General features: G+C 36.5%; 2 protein-coding genes across 4 annotated transcripts; both read left to right on the top strand.

Moving 5' to 3' along the window:
- Nucleotides 1-7,813: 7,813 nt before the first annotated feature.
- LOC145135590 (uncharacterized) lies at nt 7,814-11,096 on the top strand. 3 transcript variants are annotated; one of them, XM_079069842.1, is made up of 7 exons: nt 7,814-8,061; nt 8,635-8,829; nt 8,970-9,127; nt 9,230-9,328; nt 9,403-10,358; nt 10,467-10,539; nt 10,645-11,096. In XM_079069842.1, exons 2-7 carry the CDS (start codon nt 8,733-8,735, stop codon nt 10,813-10,815), a joined length of 1,554 nt encoding a protein of 517 aa, XP_078925968.1. In that variant the 5' UTR covers nt 7,814-8,061; nt 8,635-8,732; the 3' UTR covers nt 10,816-11,096. The 3 variants fall into 3 exon arrangements, with proteins under 3 accessions (XP_078925968.1, XP_078925967.1, XP_078925966.1); XM_079069841.1 differs by having other exon boundaries at nt 7,815-8,061; nt 8,725-8,829; nt 8,931-9,127; XM_079069840.1 differs by having other exon boundaries at nt 7,815-8,061; nt 8,931-9,127.
- A 1,254-nt stretch (nt 11,097-12,350) lies between these two features.
- LOC145138487 (Integrase-type DNA-binding superfamily protein) lies at nt 12,351-13,457 on the top strand. The gene has a single exon (XM_079072574.1). The coding sequence runs from the start codon at nt 12,431-12,433 to the stop codon at nt 13,262-13,264; it is 834 nt and encodes a 277-aa protein (XP_078928700.1). The 5' UTR covers nt 12,351-12,430; the 3' UTR covers nt 13,265-13,457.
- The last annotated feature ends 7,898 nt before the right edge of the window (nt 13,458-21,355 follow it).

The raw sequence follows: 21,355 nt of genomic DNA, 5'->3' as shown, positions 1-21,355 counted from the left end.
TAGACACTACCACAAATGAAAGAATTAAATCCATTTTCCAATATTGCTGTCAGTGGAATCATATAAGCAACAATTTTCCACAAATGCCATTGTAAGGATACTTCAAATAAATAAAATTAAACAATTTTCTTTTATTTTAAAACTTTGCGGAAAAACTTATCCTTACAATCCACATGGAAAATTGTTGTTATCTATTCCTTAGCAATATATCATAACTTCTTAAGCAACTGCTCAAAATTCTAATGCGATCAAAATCCACCTTCGCAATCAGAATCAACATATACTTCCTTTAAGATTTCTCTCTATTCTTTGATTCTTAAAACATCAACATGTGACCCAGTCACATCATGTAATGAGGATCTCAGAATAGAACTTAACAGAGTTAGATAATGGGCTCTACCTGATGTAGAGTCAAACTTATTGACTTTAACATCCTTAGGTAAATTTGGCAGCTTTGCAATCAACGCCCCTTCCTTTGGCAAAATAAACATATGGACCCTTTGGTAATGGGACTATCTCAGACTTAGCCTTTCTCTTTACCATTTGGTCAACCGGGTTGACTATGGCCAATCCCTTTCCATTGGGAAGAGAATGCTTTTTCTGGATTTCCAGTGTCACCATTGTCACTGTCCATAAAGTTTTTGGGAAGTTGATCTTCTAATCAAATTTGCTTTACTATCGTTCCAAATCATTGCTGATTCAGCAGCACCATGCAAATAGATATGATCATTAAGGTTCATGTCATAGTCTGTTTCATAGTAGTCCCAAAGGAACTCACTATGTGACTTAGAAAGTGATTGAACATCCAACTTTCTCAAGACTTTGACACCCAACTCTCCCGGCTTGTCAATATGTGACTTCATCTCTAAGATGTGATCACACATAGACCTTGCTTGCCATTAGGGCTTGAGTGACCTTGAACTTGTGGGTTAGGGAGAATAATTGGAGGAGGTGGAGGAAGTAAAGTTCCAAGAGATTTGGGAAGATCATAGATGTCTGAACTAGACATCTTTTGGGAGATATTCAAGATAGTTGATCTAAAGTCCTTAATATAACACCCAATATGAAATATTAAGGCTAGGATCCAACAACCTATTTATAACTGGAAGAGGGATGCCGTAATCCGAGTTATAAAATAGTTGAAGGTAGGTAAATGACGATTTACCAATTTCCACCATGAAAAACGAAATAATTTAATTAGGTTTTTACTTGGATTTGAAACTCCTAGATCTTTTGAGATTCATTGAACTTTTCAATGGCATGTTTCAATCTCGAGTGTGCCCTTTAGGTTTTGTGACTGGGATGCCGAGGATCACAAAACAAGGTGTGAAGTAACCATGCAAATATACTTGATACCCTTAATATTTACCCCTCAATCGATGGCCGGTTAACCACACGAGCTCCACCGATACTATGATAAATATTAAGTTACCCTTTGCCTACTTTGTTAAATCCAGGTTAGTGAGCCGGTTAACCACACACGCTCCACTAACGGTTTAAACAAAGTGCAAAGTGTAATTTCATGGATTAGCACCTTATTCACATTTTCCTAAGTAACTAAGATTGGGAATTAATAAAAGGTTTAGTTAATTAGTATTTATCATTAATAATTTTAATGAAGGGAGAATTATAGTCCTTGTCCTACATGTTCGGCTAACGACCCTCCATCAGTCAAGGAAGCGGTGAGTGAGAGTGGACACCCATTAAGCTGCCATTTTATAGGCAACAACCTTATACCCCCTTTATAGACCGGCTTCGTGAATGAGGCCTACTAATGGTAAGACTGACTTGCTCTTATACACACACACACATATATATATATATATATATATATATATATATATATATATATATATATATATATATTATTAACTTATGATATTATAAAGTATAAGGGTTGAATTTTAACTTTTAAAATTCTAAGGGCTTAACTTGGAATTAAAGTATTCATTAGAGAAAACTTTTCAAATTCCAAAACGTGAGGGCAAGTTTTGAAACTATTCAAAACTCTTGGATTTTCATAACTTATGAGTTTTAAGTAAAGCTTTAAAACCTTTAATGAAGAGACTATTGGACATCCATAACTTGAGGACAAGTTATGGAGCCATAAAAACTATTTATAAGAAAAGACTCTTCATTTTTTTTGTAACCTAAGGCATATTTATGAGTTTTTAAGATTCATAAATGTGACTTTTAATATAACTTGAGGACAAGTTACAAAAAAAAACACATTTTATGAACAACTTTTAGATTAATTAGGATTGAAAACAACTAAAACACAAAAAAAAAATTCCATTAATCTAAACTAACTCATAAATCAAGGAAACATAGAACTTTTGGTAATCCATAACTTATGGAGTTAAATGCTTGTTTTATGATGAAACTTTTCATGTTCCATAACTTAAGAATAAGTTATGGAATTCTTTAAAACATTAACACCAAATTTTGTAACTCCATAAAAACTTTGAATCATTTTTTTTAAAACCTTTTCATATCCATAACTTATGGAGGTTTCAAAACACATAAGATCACAACTTTAAAAAAAAACTTTTTGAGCTCCAAAATTTTATGACAAAATTTGTAACTCCTTAAAACATTTAGATCAAACTTTTAAAACTAATAAAATAATCATATCATTTTATCTTTTACTAAATTTGACCTAATTCAACTCATATAGCAAATGATTCAAATTTTACAAATAATTAGTTTTTCACAAAACAAGTAATTATCTTAAAATTTGACAAACTTCATGTTTTTTTTTCTTTTTTTTTTTCAACTTTGAAAATCAAACATTTGCATGAATATAACAGAAAACAACCCATGGCTCTGATACGACTGTTGGGTTTTAGTATACTACAACATCCTATGGTGCACATACAACCCTAAATACCTTGGATCTATGTTTTTCTCTATTATACATGCAAATATGAAGTTTCCAAGATATTACCCTATACTAGCATACAAATATCATATACTTGGGTAATAAAATAGATAGGATACATACCTTTTTTTTATGTAACTTGTCTTCATGAAGCTTGAGTGCCTACTGCCCCAAGTGTGACACCTCAAATGGTTCACACAACACCATGCACACTTGGAATAAGCTTGAGAATAAGGATACTTTGGTTCTCTCTAGTGAAATCGGCCTTGCCCTTTTGTGTACACACACTAGTGCCCATTTCACCAACCAATGACATCTTTATATAGTGTGGAGATTAGGGTTAAACCCTAATACCCATGACCTTTCATTTCATATGATCCATGGGTTAAACACTCCATGGACTATCCATGAAAGCTTATCCCAACCTAAATGAACTTGGCCCATCACACACATATATCTTAGAGTCCATATTTAATTAGTTCCTTTTGATCACTTAATTAATTATAAATTAATTCTTGATCAATACTAATTAAATAATATCATTATATATTAATATATTAGAACTTATAATATATTAATATAAATCACTAGTATCCTTTTTCCTCATCTTGTCTATCCAATTGTCCCGATGCCATGTAACCCAAATGGACCATGTCGGGTCGGGCAAGGCTAATGTGGTGGCCGACGCCCTAAACCGCAAGGCAGAGAGTGCTCCGATCCGAGATGTGTGCATGAGGATGACGGTGATGACTCCAGTCTTAGATACCATCCGACAGTCCCAAGCAGAGGCCGCGAGATCAGAGAACCGTAAGAGGGAGCGGGTGATTGGACAGGTGTCCGAGTTTATGGCGGATAGCCGAGGGCTTATGACTTTCCGAGGGCGGATTTGGGTGCCCTATACGGGCGGAGCTCGGCGTATACTGATGGAGGAGGCGCATAAATCGAGGTTCTCAATCCATCCTGGGACCACTAATATGTATTTAGACCTGAAGAGAGACTATTGGTGGCCCTGTATGAAGAGGGATGTTGCTTGGATAGTTGAGAGGTGCTTGACCTATCGCCGGGTCAAGGCAGAACACCAACGACCACATGGCCCATTGCAGCCTTTAGAGATCCCCCAGTAGAAGTGGGAGCAGATCTCGATGGACTTTATTACCAAGTTACCGAAGACTGCACGTGGGGTTGACGCGATTTGGGTGATTGTGGATCGACTGTCGAAGAGTGCTCACTTTCTTGCTATTAGTGAGAGCTCTTCTACGGAGAGATTGGCCGAGATTTATGTGAGGGAGGTGGTAGCTCGGCATGGAGTGCCGACCTCGATAGTGTCAGATCGAGACGTGCGTTTTACTTCCAGATTCTGGAAGAAGTTTCATGAGGAGTTGGGCACCCGGTTACACTTCAGTACCGCGTACCATCCGCAGACAGACGGGCAGAGCGAGCGAACGATTCAGACGATAGAGGACATGTTGCGTGCATGTGTTATGGATTTCGGAGGAATTTGGGACACTTACTTACCCCTGGCTGAGTTTTCTTACAGCAACAGTCACCATTCCAGTATTGGTATGCCTCCATTCGAACTCCTTTATGGGAGAAGATGTCAGACTCCTGTCTGTTGGGGAGAGGTGGGACTGCGAGTGATGGGTAGCACTGAGATAGTGCTCAAGACGACCGAGCAGATTCAACAGGTCTGGCAGAGGTTACTGACGGCCCAGAGTCGTCAGAAGAGTTACGCAGACAGACGACGATCAGAGCTCGAGTTTCAGGTTGGAGATTTTGTCCTTCTGAAGGTATCCCCTTGGAAAGGGGTGATACGATTCAGGAAACGAGGCAAGCTTGGGCCCCGATACATCGGTCCTTTTAGGATGATCGCCAGAGTGGGTAGGGTAGCGTACCGTTTGGAGCTACCTGCGGAGTTGAGTCAGATCCATAACACCTTCCACGTGTCCCAGTTGAGGAAGTGTGTAACCGACGAGACGGCAGTAGTACCGCTGGAGAACATTCAGGTAGATGCGAGCCTGAATTATATTGAGAGACAGACCATGATCCTAGATCGAAAGGTGAAGGTTCTGAGGAACAAGGAAGTGCCCCTGGTTCAGGTCCAGTGGCAGCATCGGAGAGGGTCCGATTTGACTTAGGAGTCGGAGTCAGAGATGCGGGAGCAGCATCCAGAGTTATTTGCAGAGCATGACTTCGAGGGCGAAGTCTGATTCTAGTGGGGGAGAATTGTAACATCCGGATTCCCAGGTATGTTATTTTAATTATTTATTTTTGAGGATCATTGATCTACTGGACGAGTTAGTGCTATAACTCGTCAAGTAGAAGCGGGGGTGGCCACGTGAGTTTAATGAACTACTCGACGAGTCCGAGAGTAGACTCGCCGAGTAGGCGCTGTAAATGGAAACCCTAGATCTCTAGGTTTGGGACCTATTTAAAGGCATTTATAGCCTTATTTGCGGCCACACCTCACTGAGAAGAAACCCTAATCGCCCCCTTGAGCTTATGAGAGAGTTTTGAGCCTTACTTGAGATTTGTGAGTGCATTTTGGTAAAGGAAAGGAAGATTCCAAGCAAGGATTGTGAAGAGGCTGATAGATCTACTGCTTATACGTCCAAGAGCTTCTATTAGAGGTATCAAGTTCGAGCCTTTCCCTTTTATTTGAGTAGATCTCTCATTTTAAAGATTAGGGCTTCTTTTCTTTATATTTTGGGACTTTGAGGATTTGGGGTTCATGAGGAGGCTTGAACTCCAGATCTGGACCTTAGGAGGTCTCTAGCATCTAAAGGTTCCTGCTTTATTCAGCCTTGATGCAATTTATGAGTGAAAAACCCATTTAGATCATGTTCTTGGCATTTCATGCCCAAAATGCCATGCATGGACGTAAAGTCTATGACTTTACGTGGTAAATGAGCCCTGAGAGTATGGATCTGGAGTTTGGGAAAGTATCCTGCCTTAAAGTCGTCTGAATGCAAGTTGAGTCTGAATGGACTCGTCGAGTTGATGAACCGACTCGACGAGTAGATTAGGGTTGTCCCGATTAACTGGACCGGGCGAGAGCTCGGCGAGTTAGGGGTTGACTCAACGGGCTGGATCTTCATGAGATTGTCGAGAATCGATGGGACTCGACGAGTCGCACGAGTGCACTCGGCGAGTCTGGTCAATTTGGACTATTGACTGGAATTGACTTTTGTTGACTTAGGGGTTGGTCAAATGAGTGATGAGGGTCAGGAAGGGGTAAAATGGTCTTTTACCCAGGTCTAAGACTAGTGTGTAAGAGAGAGCAACGTTTGGTGTAATTGAGTATATGGAGATAATTAATTAGAGATATTATCCTTGTGATAGGCAGAGGCTAGATCGAGGATTCCGAGCACGAGACTTTTACTTACTAGCTTACGAGGTGAGTCTTCTCACTATACTTTACCTAGAGTTGTATGTATCTGTGACCAGAGGGTCTTATATGTTTATTTGAGTACTGTGATATTACTGCATTATGTCTGTGTGATTTATGCTATGTGTTATTTAGAGTTTACAGAGTTAGGACCGAAGGGTCCACAGAGTTAGGACCGGAAGGTCCATCAGAGTTGTGAGACTGGAGGGTCCCACTAGACACATTGACCAGAGGGTCTTACAGAGTTATAGCCTCGAGTGGCTAATTTGTTGTATGTGGTATTTTGGGGAACTCACTAAGATTCGTGTTTACCGTGTTAAGTGTTATGTGTTTCAGGTACTTCCGATGATCGCGGGAAGGCCCCGACTTGATTGTACACACACTCGTTTTGGAGATATACTTTGGAGGATCCTGGTTTATGTGATAAACAACTTTTGATAACAAAATTGTATTAATGTGGATAATTGAGATTTTTGGGAAATATAACATGTGATTTTTATGTTTGAAATGAAATTTTTGGTTGAAATTTTTTTTTACGTTGTTACATCGTCAGATTGAATTGGATCATAGGATCGCACCAAAAGCATTTTAAAACATAAAAAATAAATATTCACCCATCAATTAACCATCCAGTTAACAATAAATATTTTAAAACATAAAAAATACATTTTAATACGTTATTTTACGATAAAAAATTTAAAATGGGTATTCTATGTAGTTAGTCCAAAAAAATCTTTGATTTATATATATATATATATATATATATATATATATATATATATATATATATATATATTAACGATCCTATGATCTTTCGACAATCCTACCGAAAAACAATCTAAGTAAGATCCGAATCGATTTACGTAGGTGAGATTGTAAGATCGTACGGACATTCGATCAAGATCACGATTTTAACAACCATGATTTAAACACAAGAGCTTATAGAGTTTTGGTGCCGGTAACTCTTTATATTATATAATAAAATAAAATAAAAGATTTCAATATTTTTTTATTAAAATTTGAAATGTATATTTTCCTTTTTTTACAAATCTGGTAAGCTGAGATACTTTCTTTATCGGTGACTAAAAAAAGAACACTTTCACTAGCAATTCTTTTTTCACAGCTTAAGTAAGAGGCTAGCAGAACTAGAAAGATTTTGTTTCCCCGGTACAGTGCTTTCTTATGTTTGACTGGGCTTACACACATTCGCTCACTTACGTTGTCCCCCCTCAGCTCAACCTAGCCCCCTGCCTTTTGCTCTTCTAACGTAAGCTCCAAGGCTTCACACCAAGTCTTCACTGACATAATATGCATGCTTAAGTAGGGTCAGACAGAAATTACACATTCTTATACTTTTGTTTTTATATATCTTTCTAATCATCTTATAACAAATATATTAAAATATTATTAATCTTATACAAAATAAAACAAATGTCACAATTTTATAAGGCATAGGGTCAAAAAGATAAATAAGAAAAAATGTATTTAATTTCTCTTTTCTGTTTATGTTTTCAATATTTGACTGGATCGGAACAAAATGTCAACAAAACAAGTACTAGTATTTTGATGTTTGCTCTGGTTTGAACTTGGAAACGCCCAATAAAAACGAGAATGTTTAAAATCCTGAAGGCTTACAACAGAAGCATCTCCTGTCTGTATTCACTGTTCGCTTCCTAGTCGCAACCCTAAATTCTCGATCTTCCTTCGTTACACTACCAGAAAGAATAAACCTTTGGATGATGGTTTCTTGACTGTGGGGGTATCTTATCTTTCAATAGTCTCCGATGCAAAATAGGTTACATTTCTAACCCTATCGATATTCCCTGCAATTGCTCCATTATTCTTTTATCTTATTAGTTTTAGAATCGAATTCATGTTTTTGTTAGATTTATATGATTTCTGTATGGCTTCATGTGCTATTTGCTTTTGTTTTGCTAAATTGTTCCTGCGCAACACTTTTCTGTAAGTTACATGTTGTTGATTAGGATTAGCTCGCCTAGGGTTTTGTTTGATGATTATAGGATCGCATTATTGTTTTCGATATATATTGGAAGCAACTTTTGTAAATTGTTGACGATTTATGTGAATCATCTATCTTTTTTGCCTTGCAATGATTGTTCCAGCAGAATGGATTTTTTTTAACTGTTAATTATTACTTCATATATGCCCCAAAACAATTAGACCCCATACTGAATGAATGACTATCCAAGAAATTCTGTTACCTTAATGTATAAAACAAGCTCAACAAGTAGGCAAAATAGTGATATACATGTAAAAGAATTCATGTAAACATGAATTTGTTACCTTAATGGACCAAGATGAACTCTGAATTAATCCAACTTTTATATGTTTGGGGAAACTTTTGCAGTTATGGTGTAGAATTCAGTCATCTAATCATAGAGCAAGAACACAGATGACCTAACCATTATTCTGTCTGACCATTGAAACTTTGGAACAGTGATTTTCATGTCCACCAAGTCTTCAATTGCATCAGTAATGGCATGGAATTGGGTTGTTCAATCCCTTGCAATGTTTAAGCAAGTGGATCCATCTACTTTAATTGGTATGTTTTTTATCTCCTTCCATATGTTCTTTAAACTTCTCCTGTAATATATTCATCCAAAAAAATGGATTTAGTATAATAGTCATACTTCAATGTTTTAGGTGTGGTAAAAAAGGCTCTTGCAATTTCTGATGATTTAGGAAAAGATTCAAGGGAGATTGTCTCCTTGAGAATGTTAGAGAGCATGTTTATTCATGGTAATGAAGCTACAATTGATACTCATTCTACTCAAAATGCTAAAATCTCTTTGGATCCATCAGAGCAATGTGAAGATGTATTGCACAGGATATTAGAGGAGGTAATGTGACTATTTTTCAGAAAAGTAAAAACAAGTCTAATAAAATAATTTCTCTTGGAAACTATATATTCAACTTATTTTATCATATCATAAATGTAACAGACATCTGAACCGATGACAGAGTTAGAAAGGCAAAAATGGAATGTTCATCCTTTCGTAATGCATAAAAGGGCTTCTCTCCCCAAAAGCCCCTTGGAAAAGGTCAGAAATAGTTTCTTCTTTTGTGCATATTTTCATAAATTATCAAAAAATTTATATTTTGTATAATTAAACAGCTTAAAGAAGAAATTCTTGAAGGCAGTCATCCGCTTCTTGCATCATTGAAAGAGAGGAGTTATTTAGAAAACATAAATCTACCTGAAAGTAGTCAAAATACATTCCCTGAGGTCAATGTCAATTTTAATGACCAAACTACAGTATCTAAAGATGATTTGGCATCAATGAATCCTGCAAATGAAAGCAACAAATTACCAAAAAGCCCGTTGCAGAAGCCTGACAATGTAGACAATTCCACTAGAGGAAAAAATACAGATCATAATAAAAGAAAAGAGAATGAAATGCCTAAAGACTCCCCTGTGAAAGGCTTAGAGGAAAACATGGTGATGGATCACAATGAGCAGACTCCATCAAAGAATCTTGAACAGAATTGTGATGATCTGAATATTGACCATGGTCAACAAGAGTTGACCGATGAGAAATGTGATGATGAAATGACTAACATTGCTGCCATGAAAGAAGCTTTCTTGAACTCTCAACATACACTCAGTCAAGATTCCATGGCTACAATTGACTCCACTGAAATAACTCTTTGTATGAAGTGTAACAAAGGTGGTGAGCTGTTAGTTTGTAGTTCTGACACCTGTCAGTTAAGAGTTCACGAGAGCTGTTTGGGATCTACTACTACTACCACACTTGACAAAAATGGAAAGTTTTTATGCCCATTTTGTGCATATTCTCATGCAATATCAACGTATCTTGAAGCTAAGAAAAAAGCTTCCTTGGCTAGAAAAGACTTACAAGCCTTTATGAGTTCAGGAGTCAAACATAGACCAAATAAGTCAACACAAACTGAAGCTCTGGGTCAAAAAGTCAAAGGGAATGTCAATGGGCATACTGTGAGGAGAGATACAGAAGATCACACACCAAATGAGCATAAACAGAAATGCAATGAAAATGAAAGCCATGTGTCAAAAACTCACTCAAGAAGATGCCGTGACCAAAAACCACAGTAGTAAGTTTTTCACCTCCAAAAATTGCAAGAAATGAGCAAAAACCTACTTTACTATTTTGTAGATTGACTTTGTGGTTGACTTTTATGAATTTTGATTCTAATTTGTAGCACATCTCCAACAATTCCTTTAGTACGAAGAAACAAACTCCAATGGACAATGTCAGAGGTGGAGATATTAAAGGTTCTTGAGAGTTATTTATTTATTTATTTTTATTAAAAAAGGCATATTATAGCCTTTTTACAGAGTTTATTTAGTTGATGTGATTTTTAAATTTTTTTTTATCAGGAAGGGGTGCAGAGATTTTCGAGTAATAATAATAGTAAAGGATTTCCATGGAGGGATATTTTGGATTTTGGAGGTGATGTGTTCCACAAAAGTCGTACTACAATTGACTTAAAAGATAAATGGAGAAACTTATGCAAAGGAAGCCCTCCCAAGAAGAAGCAAAAACTGTAAAAGGGGTTGCTAGAAGACTAGATGTAAATATTTTTTTGGGTCTTTTTTGTTTGTTGAGAAAGATTGTGTTGTATGATGTAAATATGATGAGACATGTGATCTATAGATCCACTTGAATAGTTTATTTTAGGGGAGTATTAATTGGTAAAAAAAAAAATGGTAATGTTAGTTAATTTAATTTGTGCATGGAAATGCATGGGAAAAAAGTGATGTGGATTGGGATTGAAACCGTGAGTGGTCAGGGGAACATGTGAATGACTACAGCTCGTGATTCTTTCCAATGTTTTGAGGTGCTTCTTCTACATCATATATACATATTATTCTCTCGATATATAGATAGATATACATAGTGTGTGTAGTGTGTGTTAGATACAGAATGAAGTCCACAAGTAGAGTATCCAATGACACAACTGAGTGAGTATGCATTCATTCATACAAGACAAATTAGTTAACTACTTGCCTAACTTCATTCAAGTCCTAGACATGCCCTTGAGGTTCCCAAAAATGAACACAATAAATTTTTATTTTTCGTACAGAGACGAAAGATCAAAAAGAATGAATTCATGTTCCATTTGATACCATTTTTTAGTTGGGAGTAAAAATGTTGAAAGTTGTAGTTCAATGCATTATGCATGTTGAATTTAGGTTGATTTATGTATATTAATTGAAATATTATAATCGGTAAATGTTTAATCACATGCTAGGAACAAAAACAATCCAAGTGGATAACCTGATATACAAATGTAACAATCAAGGAAATTAAATATTTTATTTGTGAGTTTAATAATCTTATTGTTGCCGACTCGAGGAGCGAGAGTATATATGTAATTAGATAGAAGAAAAAACATTATTTTTAAATATATTATTAAACTTACCATTAAAGAATAATTTGGCGTGACACCATAAATTAATAACGACTTTTATGTTCTATTTTAATCAACCATTTTATTTCTTATTAACCAATTAATTCCGGTTTAAGAGGTGTTAAACTGACATAATTTTTCATTAACTTGTTTGGCAGTATATGTACTTCACAAAATAGTGTTCTAGATTTTTCATCTACATACATAATGATATGTGTATAACATGTTGAACTCGTAAATGAGGAATCATTTAATAAACAATATACTAATGCATATGGTAGATAGTTAGATACCATGTCATATAGGTAACTAAAAAATCATGTTAGTTTTAACAGTTGTTAAATTGGAAATAAGGTATTACGATAATGAATTTTATTTACTGAAATAAAATATAGAAATCGAATCGCATTTAAAATCAAAATATAACTTTTATGTATACATACTGCCCATAAATTAAAGCAAAAAAGGATTAGTAGTATTTTTGGGCTAGGAAGTTGGTATAGTGAAACAACAGGCTACTAAATCCAACGGTCACATGGGCTTCAAAAAGCAAAAAAAAAAAAAAAAAAAAAAAAAAAAAAAAAAAAAAAAAAAAACAGCTTTGTGAAACGTGATAACATTTAAGCCCCAAGAGCCAAAGAGCCAACAACACTCACACTCCAATCTCTATACATAATAACCCCCGCGCCCTTTCACTCCCATCATCTCACTTCACTCACCTCCGATCTCCTTCTTCATTCAAATTAACCACCATGGACAACTGCCGTCGAACAACAGCTCCCTTCAAACCATGGAAGAAAGGCCCCACCAGAGGCAAAGGCGGACCCCAGAACGCCGCCTGTGAGTTCCGCGGCGTCCGTCAAAGAACTTGGGGCAAATGGGTGGCGGAAATCAGAGAACCCAAGAAACGAACCAGACTATGGTTGGGTTCTTTTGCTACAGCGGAAGAAGCTGCCATGGCTTACGATGAAGCTGCCAGAAGACTTTATGGTCCTGATGCTTACCTCAACTTACCCCATCTTCGATCCAACTTCAATCCTCTTAACAAATCACACAAATTCAGATGGTTTTCTTCCAACAAGTTCATGTCTATCTTTCCAGCAACTGGTTTGCTTAATATTAATGCGCAACCGAGTGTTCATGTAATCCATCAGAGACTTGAAGAACTGAAGAGAACTCAGGTATCGTCGTCTTCTTCATCCAGCTCCAACAGTTCTTCGATTGTTGATCAGATCAGCCATGATCAAGTTCAAGTTACTAGCGAGAATTCTAAAACCCATCTCAAAGAAAGCGTCCAGAAGCCTCAGATCGATCTCAATGAGTTCCTTCAGCAACTCGGAGTGCTGAAAAAAGATGAGCAAACGGATAAAGTTACTAGTGACGAAAGTTATTGTGGATTTAAGGAGATTGAATTGTCATCGTCTTCAAAAGCAGTTGTCGAAGAATCAGATTTGGGAGAGGAAGATTTCAACTGGGATGTGTTAAGTGAGATACGTGGATCTCATGATGATTATAATAATCAGATTTTTGATGTTCATGATCATGATCAGGAACTTGTTTTGCCGACCACTATCTGGAATTTTTGAAGATCTTTCTCACTTTTATGGAGCTTTAATTCAGCGTAGTATGATGAAATCTATGGATGTAGAAATGGTTTCTTGAGATGCATGCATGCTGGCTGCATTAGGTATTGGCTCTCAATGCATACATGTACATGCATGGTGTTATGCGCCATGCATGGGAGATCATGCATGTCTTTAAATTCATGTCGTTGTATAAGGCCATATATATTATCGTTTTCGATTAAAAGTTTTTTTTTTTTTATCTATGTCCATTTGTCCATCAACCTGTCGTACTAGACTACTAGCAAATCATCAAAATACCAAAAGTGATAGCAACATCTAGATGTGCTTGAAATCCGGCTATGAACCTTGCATAAACCGGTTCTCCGCTACCACGCGTTTGGTAACAAAATGGGCCAAAATAAAACCGGGCCTGATCACAAAATATATACCCGTTACATTTAGTCCTAGCCTCCTAGGTAACAACTTCTAGGCAAGCCATGTAAACCAAATTGTTTTTTTTTTTTTTTTTTTTTTTTTTTTCTGAAACCAACTAGTAAAAAAATAGATAGTTACAATTTTTTACCTACTCCAACTGAATACTTATTTATAAGGTTATCTTGCAAAGTAATATACTTTTCGCCCTTTATTCAAATTTTATTATGAGTTTGATCCAAACATTACTTTTTATTACCAAATCATCACAAATTTATTTAATTTACAAATTATTTTTTTACAGCTTTTTAAATATTTTTTAAGAATTTTTACAACCTTTTTTACATTTTTTTTCTTAATTCTTTTATAAGTTTTTTAAAATTATTTTACAATATTTTTATAGAAAATTTTACTATCTAACTGTTATAATTATTTATAAAAAAATTATAAAGTTGTTTTACATTTTTACACAATGTTTTAAAGTTGAATTAAAATGTTTTAACCTTTTTTGCATTTTCATACACTTTTCAAAAAACTGGTTTTAAACCAAGTATTCTGTGAATGTTTTAAAATTCTTTTACAGCTTTTTTTTTTCTTTTTTTCATACAAATTTTTATAACTTTCAAACAACTTTTTCTAAAAAAATTACAACATTTTAAAATTGTTGTATAAAAAAAATTTATAACTTTTTTATAATATTTAGAAATACTTTCATTGAAGATAAGTTGTATAACAGTGTAAACAAAGTTTAAAAAAAAAAGTAAAACAAGTTAAAAATATTGTATTAATCTACAAAAGTTATAAACATTTAGTTAAACATATAAAAAAGTTGTAATGTTTTTAATACATTTACAAAATATTTTTGTTTAAAAAAGGTGTATTAAAATTGTATAAAAGTGTAAAAAAAATATAACTCAAGTTTTAAACGTTGTAAGAAAATATAAAGCAATTGTATTTTTTTTTTTTTTGTAAGTCAGGTTAACAAGTAGTAAACATTTCTATAAAAAATTGTAAAGATGCCGTAAAAGAATTTAAAAGAACCTATAAAAAATTAAGAAAATTTCCGTTAAAAAGGTTGTAAAAGATCTTTGAAAAGTCTTTGAAGTTTGTTAAGAAGGATAGTTTGTAAATTGAACTATATCTAGGACAAATCCGTAGTAAAATTTAAAGCTCGGAACAAATTCGTAACAAAATTTAAAATCTTAACCAAAAATATAAAATTGAAAATATGTTTTAACCGTTTGATATTCCAAGATAACAAGTAAAACATATAGAGAACATGATTTGGTTATCAAAATATGTTTGCTGAAAAACTTTGAAAACAAAAGAAATAATTACATTCCAAAAAAGGTGATTACCCTTATTTATATTCTTGGACTATAAAGTAAAAAAAGCAAAACATTAGAACACTAAGTCACTGTTTACTTACGAAGAAATAGGTCTATCCAAAAAGCAAAATAAAAATCTTGAAAACTTATTTAGTTAACCTTTTTTTTTCAAAATTTTTCAAAGAAAATAAAAAAATTTCTTTTTCCAAAATACAAAAAACTTAGAAAAACCAATAATTAGAAAAACCAATAAATATTGTTCTCTACAAGGTTTTATTCCATAAAAGCCATTATATTTACAACCTCATTCTATTTTAGCTCCAACTTTATTTTTCATTTTTCTTATTTGCCATTATATTTTAGAAAACATTTTATTTTTGGCCCCTTGGCCGGTGACCAACAGGTCATGATGATGTGTTGGTTTCGTATTTTTTACAGTTTACATTTAGCCCCAACATTTACGTATGAGTTTGCATTTAGCCCCAATATTTTTTTGTTCTACATTTGCCATTATTTTTTAGAAAAAAATCATTTTAGCCATTGGTCAGTTATGAATATGTATTTGAAACGTAATAACTTAAAATAAAAAAGAAAAATCAAAGGCAGGAGTCGAAACTATGACTTCTCCTTGAGGGTGGGGCGTGTTAGCTAGTAAGCCAATGACTCTTTTTTTTTTATTATCAGTGTTTGTTGTATTTAAAATACACATGTATTTTAAAATGAAAAAAAAAATCTAGTGCAAGTCTCGAGTTTGAGACATCTAATAAACGATGTGATATGTTAATCTTTGAGCCGATAAAATTTATCATTTCTTTGGTTTCTCAATAAATATGTCATTAGAAATATTTGGTTTCTCAACAAATATGTCATCAAAAATAACCAATTGTTTCTTAGATGAGTTACAAATAAATTAACAATTTTGATTTGCTTAAGATTAACATGTCATAATGTTTATTAGATGTCACAGACTCAAGACTTACACTAGGTCTTTTTCCTTCAATTTAAATACATTTGTACATTAATCACAACAAACACTAATAATACAAAAAAAAGAGTCACTAACTTACTAGCTAACACGCCTTGCCCTTCCATGAGAAGTCACAGTTTTGACTCTTTAGAAGTATTTGGTTTCTTAACAAATATGTCATTAAAAATAGTCAATTGTTTCTTAGATGAGTTATGAATGAATTAACTATTTTGATTGACTCAAAGATTAAAATGTCATATTGTTTATTAGATGTCACGAACTCATGACTTACACTAGGTCTTTTCCATCATTTTAAAATACATGTGTACATTAAATACAACAAACACTGATAATACAAAAAAAAATCATTGACTTAGTAGCTAACACACCCCACCCCTCAAAGAGAAGTCGACTCTTGCCTTCGTATTTTCCTTTTTTTTCTTTTTAAGTTGTTACGTTTTAAAATACTTAATCGTGACTGGACAATGGCTAAAATGAAATTTTTTCTAAAAAATAATGGCAAATGAGGAACAAAAAAAATGTTGGGTCTAAGTGCAAACTCATACGTAAATGTTGGGGGTAAATGCAAACTCATACTTAAATGTCGGGGCTAACTGCAAACTGTGAAAAATACGAAACCGAATCGTCATCATGACCTGTTGATGAGCGACCAATGACCCGAAAACAAAACATTTTCTAAAATATAATGGCAAATGAGGAACAAAAAATAAAATTGGGGCTAAAAAGGTTGTAAATATAATGGCTTTTGTGAAATAAATTATTCTCTATAATTTTCTAAAACACATATACTCATCCTCATCCCACACCATACCCACCCACCCCTACTCCTACCCATCCACACCGACCCCACTCCACCATACCCCACATTTCACCCCATTCACCCACCCCAAACATTTAACAAAAATTAGAAAATAAAATTTGATCGAAAATATACACCCAAATATGTTTTATAATTTTTTAAAACAGAAAATGAAAAGTCATTCAATTTTAATTGGAACTTAAAATGAAAACTCATTTTATTTTTCTGAGAACCGCAAATAAAAAACAAAAAATATTGTTCTATAAATAAAAAGGAGCCTAAATATGTCGAAAATACGATATTAGAAAACGCTTTTATGAAATGTGTTGAAACTACATTAAAACACCCATATTTATACACAGCATAGATGGATAAAGTTGTAAAAGATAAAGATTGATCTTAGATGGCCCAATGCTTATTACTTTTATATGAATACAAAACACAATTAGCAATACACACTAAACAAATTGTGAATCTATTTCCTTAGTTAGACTCAGCCAGGGTCACTCCAAACATATTTTAGGCTCCGGGGCGAGAGGAAAAAACGGCTCTTAAAATACACAAATTTAATCAAGTTTTTTATAATAACTCAATAATGGAAAGAAAATTACTTATACTAGCTTCTACAAATTTTGGGCACCTTTAAAAGATGGGGTATGGATGGTCGACCCTATCGTCCACCCTCTGAGACGAACTTGGATTGAGCAAACTGGTTCCTAAATTGTTTCTAACGACAATGTTCCACCGGTTCAAAGCGGTCGGTCAAGATGAAATAGAACCACTCCCCCCACAAACTACACCAAGCCGTAACCAGTTTTGGGTTGATCCCGAGCCCAAATCAGACATTCGGTTTTGATGTGCACATCTATTGTAACGCCTCATTCCTGGTACGAAAGTAATTCTCTAAATGTTCATTTTATAAGAGCTACTCGACGAGTTGGTAGCCCTAACTCGTCGAGTAGGTGCGAGCTGGACCGCGGGGTTTAAGTGGACTACTCGACGAGTCGGAAATGGACTCGGCGAGTAGGTCCATCAGGAGGAAACCCTAATCCTTAGGGTTTGCACCCTATTTAAGCATCATTATGAGTCCTCACCCCAGCCTCCATCACCTCCACAGTCCATTCTCGAAACCCTAGCAACCATTGAGTGTCTTAAAGCCTTTCTTGCCATTTTTGTGTGATTTGAAGTTAGGAGAAGGAAGAGATCCATTGGTGATTCAAGAAGAGGCAGAAGATCCAGAGTTTTAGTTGCATTTCAGAGCTCTTGAAGGTATAAAGTTTGTACCTTGACTTATTTTCACTTAGATCTTCTTGAAAGCTTGTTGTTGCCACTTTTGGGGTCCTTTCCAAGATAATTTCGGGTAGAGAGCTTTTGGGTCTATAAGGACTTTAGATCTAGGCACTCTTGAGCTCCAGAAGCTCAAAGTTACCACCTTTATTCAGCCAAGATCTCATTCTATGCCCTAGACTCTCATTTCTAGCTTGTTTTGGGTGATTTAGCTTCATTGCATCATGCATGCACGTAAAGTTAGCAACTTTACGTGTTATTCTAGCCTAAGGAGTCCAGATCTATGAATTGGAGGCATTGGAATCACCTAGGAACAACTGTATAGTCTGAACATGCAATGGACTCGCCGAGTTGTTCTTGAGACTCGACGAGTCGGATCGATGTCCCCAAACCCTTCTTCGATTACGAGTGATACCACTGAGTTAAGGAGATGACTCAGCGAGTTGGACAGGAGTGAGACTCGGAAACAAAGGAGCTCGACGAGTCCAAGGTGGGACTCGACGAGTAGAATCGAGATGTCCCGATGTTATGACCGTTTGAACTCGACGAGTCGGTAGAGGGACTCGGCGAGTTGGGTTGACTGAGAGTTGACTTTGACCTTAGCGTTGACTCTGATCAGAAGGGTAAAATGGTCATTTTACCCTGAGAGTAGTTATCAGTATTTGATTTAGTGTTTATGGGATTTGTAGCCGGGGAGTTCCGGAGCAGCAGTCAGACAGTTTCAGATTTAGCATCTCAGCAGCCAACGTTTCGAGGTGAGTTTCCTTCCAGTAGGAACGGGTCTATGACCACAATGTCGGCCGTTTAGTTAGCAGTAGTTTCGGACTTCGGTTTGATGCAGTAGTTCAGTGTGCTCGATGTCTTTATGATTCAAGCATGTCTTTGTGTTATGTGTTCCGGACTTCGGTCTGATGTAGTATACAGTATATGTGTTTATGCTAGTAGTTATGATTATGTTATGCTATGTTCAGTCAGTTCCGGACTTCGGTCCGATGCAGAGGGCAAGGCCCTGGTTAGTTCCGGACTTCGGTCCGATGCAGTTTCCGGACTTCGGTCCGATGTAGAGGGCAAGACCCTGGTTAGTTCCGGACTTCGGTCCGATGCAGTTTCCGGACTTCGGTCCGATGCAGAGGGCAAGGCCTTGGTTAGTTCCGGATTTTAGTCCGATGCAGCTTCCGGACTTCGGTCTGATGCAGTGGGCAAGGCCCAGTAGTTGCTTTATATGTTATTGTATGGTATGTGTAGTTTGGGGGAGCTCACTAAGCTTCGTGCTTACAGTTTCAGTTTTGGTTTCAGGTACTTCAGCTAGCAAAGGGAAGGGCTCGGGATGATGGCATGGCACACACCACAGTTTTAGCCTGGGAGTTAGACTCTGATATTTTGATATGATATTGACACTAGTTTCGATTTGATAAATTTGTTACGACATTTTGAGACACATGATCCATGGATTTATCTTTTAATATTTGATATTATGGTTTAGTAAAGTTTTCAAACAAAATTTTTGGGTTGTATTTTTGGGATGTTACAAGTTGGTATCAGAGCCTTGGTTTGAGGGATTCAGGCACACTCTCGGGTGTGATTGGACTCAAACTAAGGAAATGGTAAAAAGATTTTCAAAAGAAAAATGTTTTCAAAGGAATTTTTGAAAAAGAAAACTTAAAAAGAAAAGAGTTTTAGAAAAGCAAAAAGAATTTTTAGAAAGAAAAGAACTTTGAAAAGAGAAAAAGGGTGTGGTGCATGCAATCAGCTGAGCTCAAGTAAGTACTCCCAAATTACCCGTACAAGTTTATGCTATGATTATCAGTTTCAGTTTCAGTAGAACAGCATGCTAGAATAGGAGTAAGGATCTAGGAGGATGCCTTATGTGCCTGTTATATGTGTTTCAGCTATATGAAAATTGCATGCTAGTATTGAGTAGACAGTAGTAGGATAGCCTGTTTAGGTTATGCCTAATAGTATGAGCTTAGCATTGTATGCTAGTACAGTTTCTTGTTATGAGGATAGGATTGCTTGAGTAGTCTCCTGTGTCTGAATGCTGCTTGCTTTGTGCTTTGTGGGACTCTGCGTGATGGGAGTTAGTCATTTGGTGAATGCATCACGTCACATGTGATCAGGGTTGAATAATCTCAAAGTGCTGAATTTGGCCCTATTGTGCAACTCTTGTTTGAGTCTAACCGTTGTAGGGACGAGTCTTCTACTCGAAGGATTATCTGAGCCTCGTCATATGTGATGGTATTCGGGTAATGGCTAATTGGCATTACAAGGAGGCCTTCAGCAGTTGAGGACTGGGTTGGGTGGAGTCAGAGATTTCCCTAGGGCAAGCCTAGGATGAGAGTAGCAGAGAACAGTAGCAGTAGAAGTGACTTGGTGGAGTCAAGGCAGTTCTTGAGGAAAGTATGGATAGATGTGGAAGGTAGTATGGGCCCGTACTACTGGAAGCAGAGGATCCGTACTTGAATCGAGGAAGGATGAGATGAGGCCAGGAAGCTTGTAGTAGTAGTGATCCCTCAAGATATATCAGTGTTTCTGACGTTTGTCATGATGTGTTTTCAGAATGGTGGTTTTACGCCCTAGGCCAACAGTCGGCAGTTCTGGAGCCGGCGAGGGATCAGGATCAGGCTCGGGGACCGAGCATCTAGATGAGCAGACCAGGGAGTTCCTCTCTTCAGAGGTTACTCGCACCATACTTGAGCAGACTCCTGTGATCTTCGGTTCGATCAAGGAGGGTATTTTAGAGCTGATGGACGAGAGGTTGAGCACCTTTCGTGCTGAGGTGGCGGCCATGATGGGGTCGCGCACACTCACCTTCAGGGAGTTCCGAGCTTGTGGAGCTCCAGACTACCATGGGGCACGGGATCCCATTGCGAGTACCAGGTGGTTGGCGGATGTCGCCAATGCGTTCCGCACCAGCAGATGTCCCGATGGGGACAAGGTCAGACTAGCATCCTGTCTTCTGAAGGACAGGGCATGAGATTGGTGGGAGGAGATCGGGCATGTTATCGGAGATGACGCAGCTCTTGATGCGATGACCTGGGCTGATTTTACTACCAGGTTCAGAGCCGAGTTTGCACCGGTTATTGAGGTGCAGCAGTTAGCCAGGGAGTTTCAGGATCTCACTCAGACTACAGAGACAGTGGCGGAGATTACCGCCAAGTTCAGGGAGAGGGCTCTTCTCGTTCCTCAGTACGCGGGTGATGAGGAAATGAAGAAGGCCCGTTATCATGAGATGTTGCGGAGTGATATCCGCCAGTTTGTGAGCCGGTCCAGCTGTAAAA

This window comes from Lactuca virosa, chromosome 9, assembly GCF_052849685.1.
Source record: "Lactuca virosa cultivar CGN04683 chromosome 9, Lactuca_virosa_CGN04683_v6, whole genome shotgun sequence".
In the NCBI taxonomy this organism is placed as follows: Eukaryota; Viridiplantae; Streptophyta; class Magnoliopsida; order Asterales; family Asteraceae; genus Lactuca; species Lactuca virosa.
This window is presented reverse-complemented; position numbering and strand designations above follow the sequence as displayed.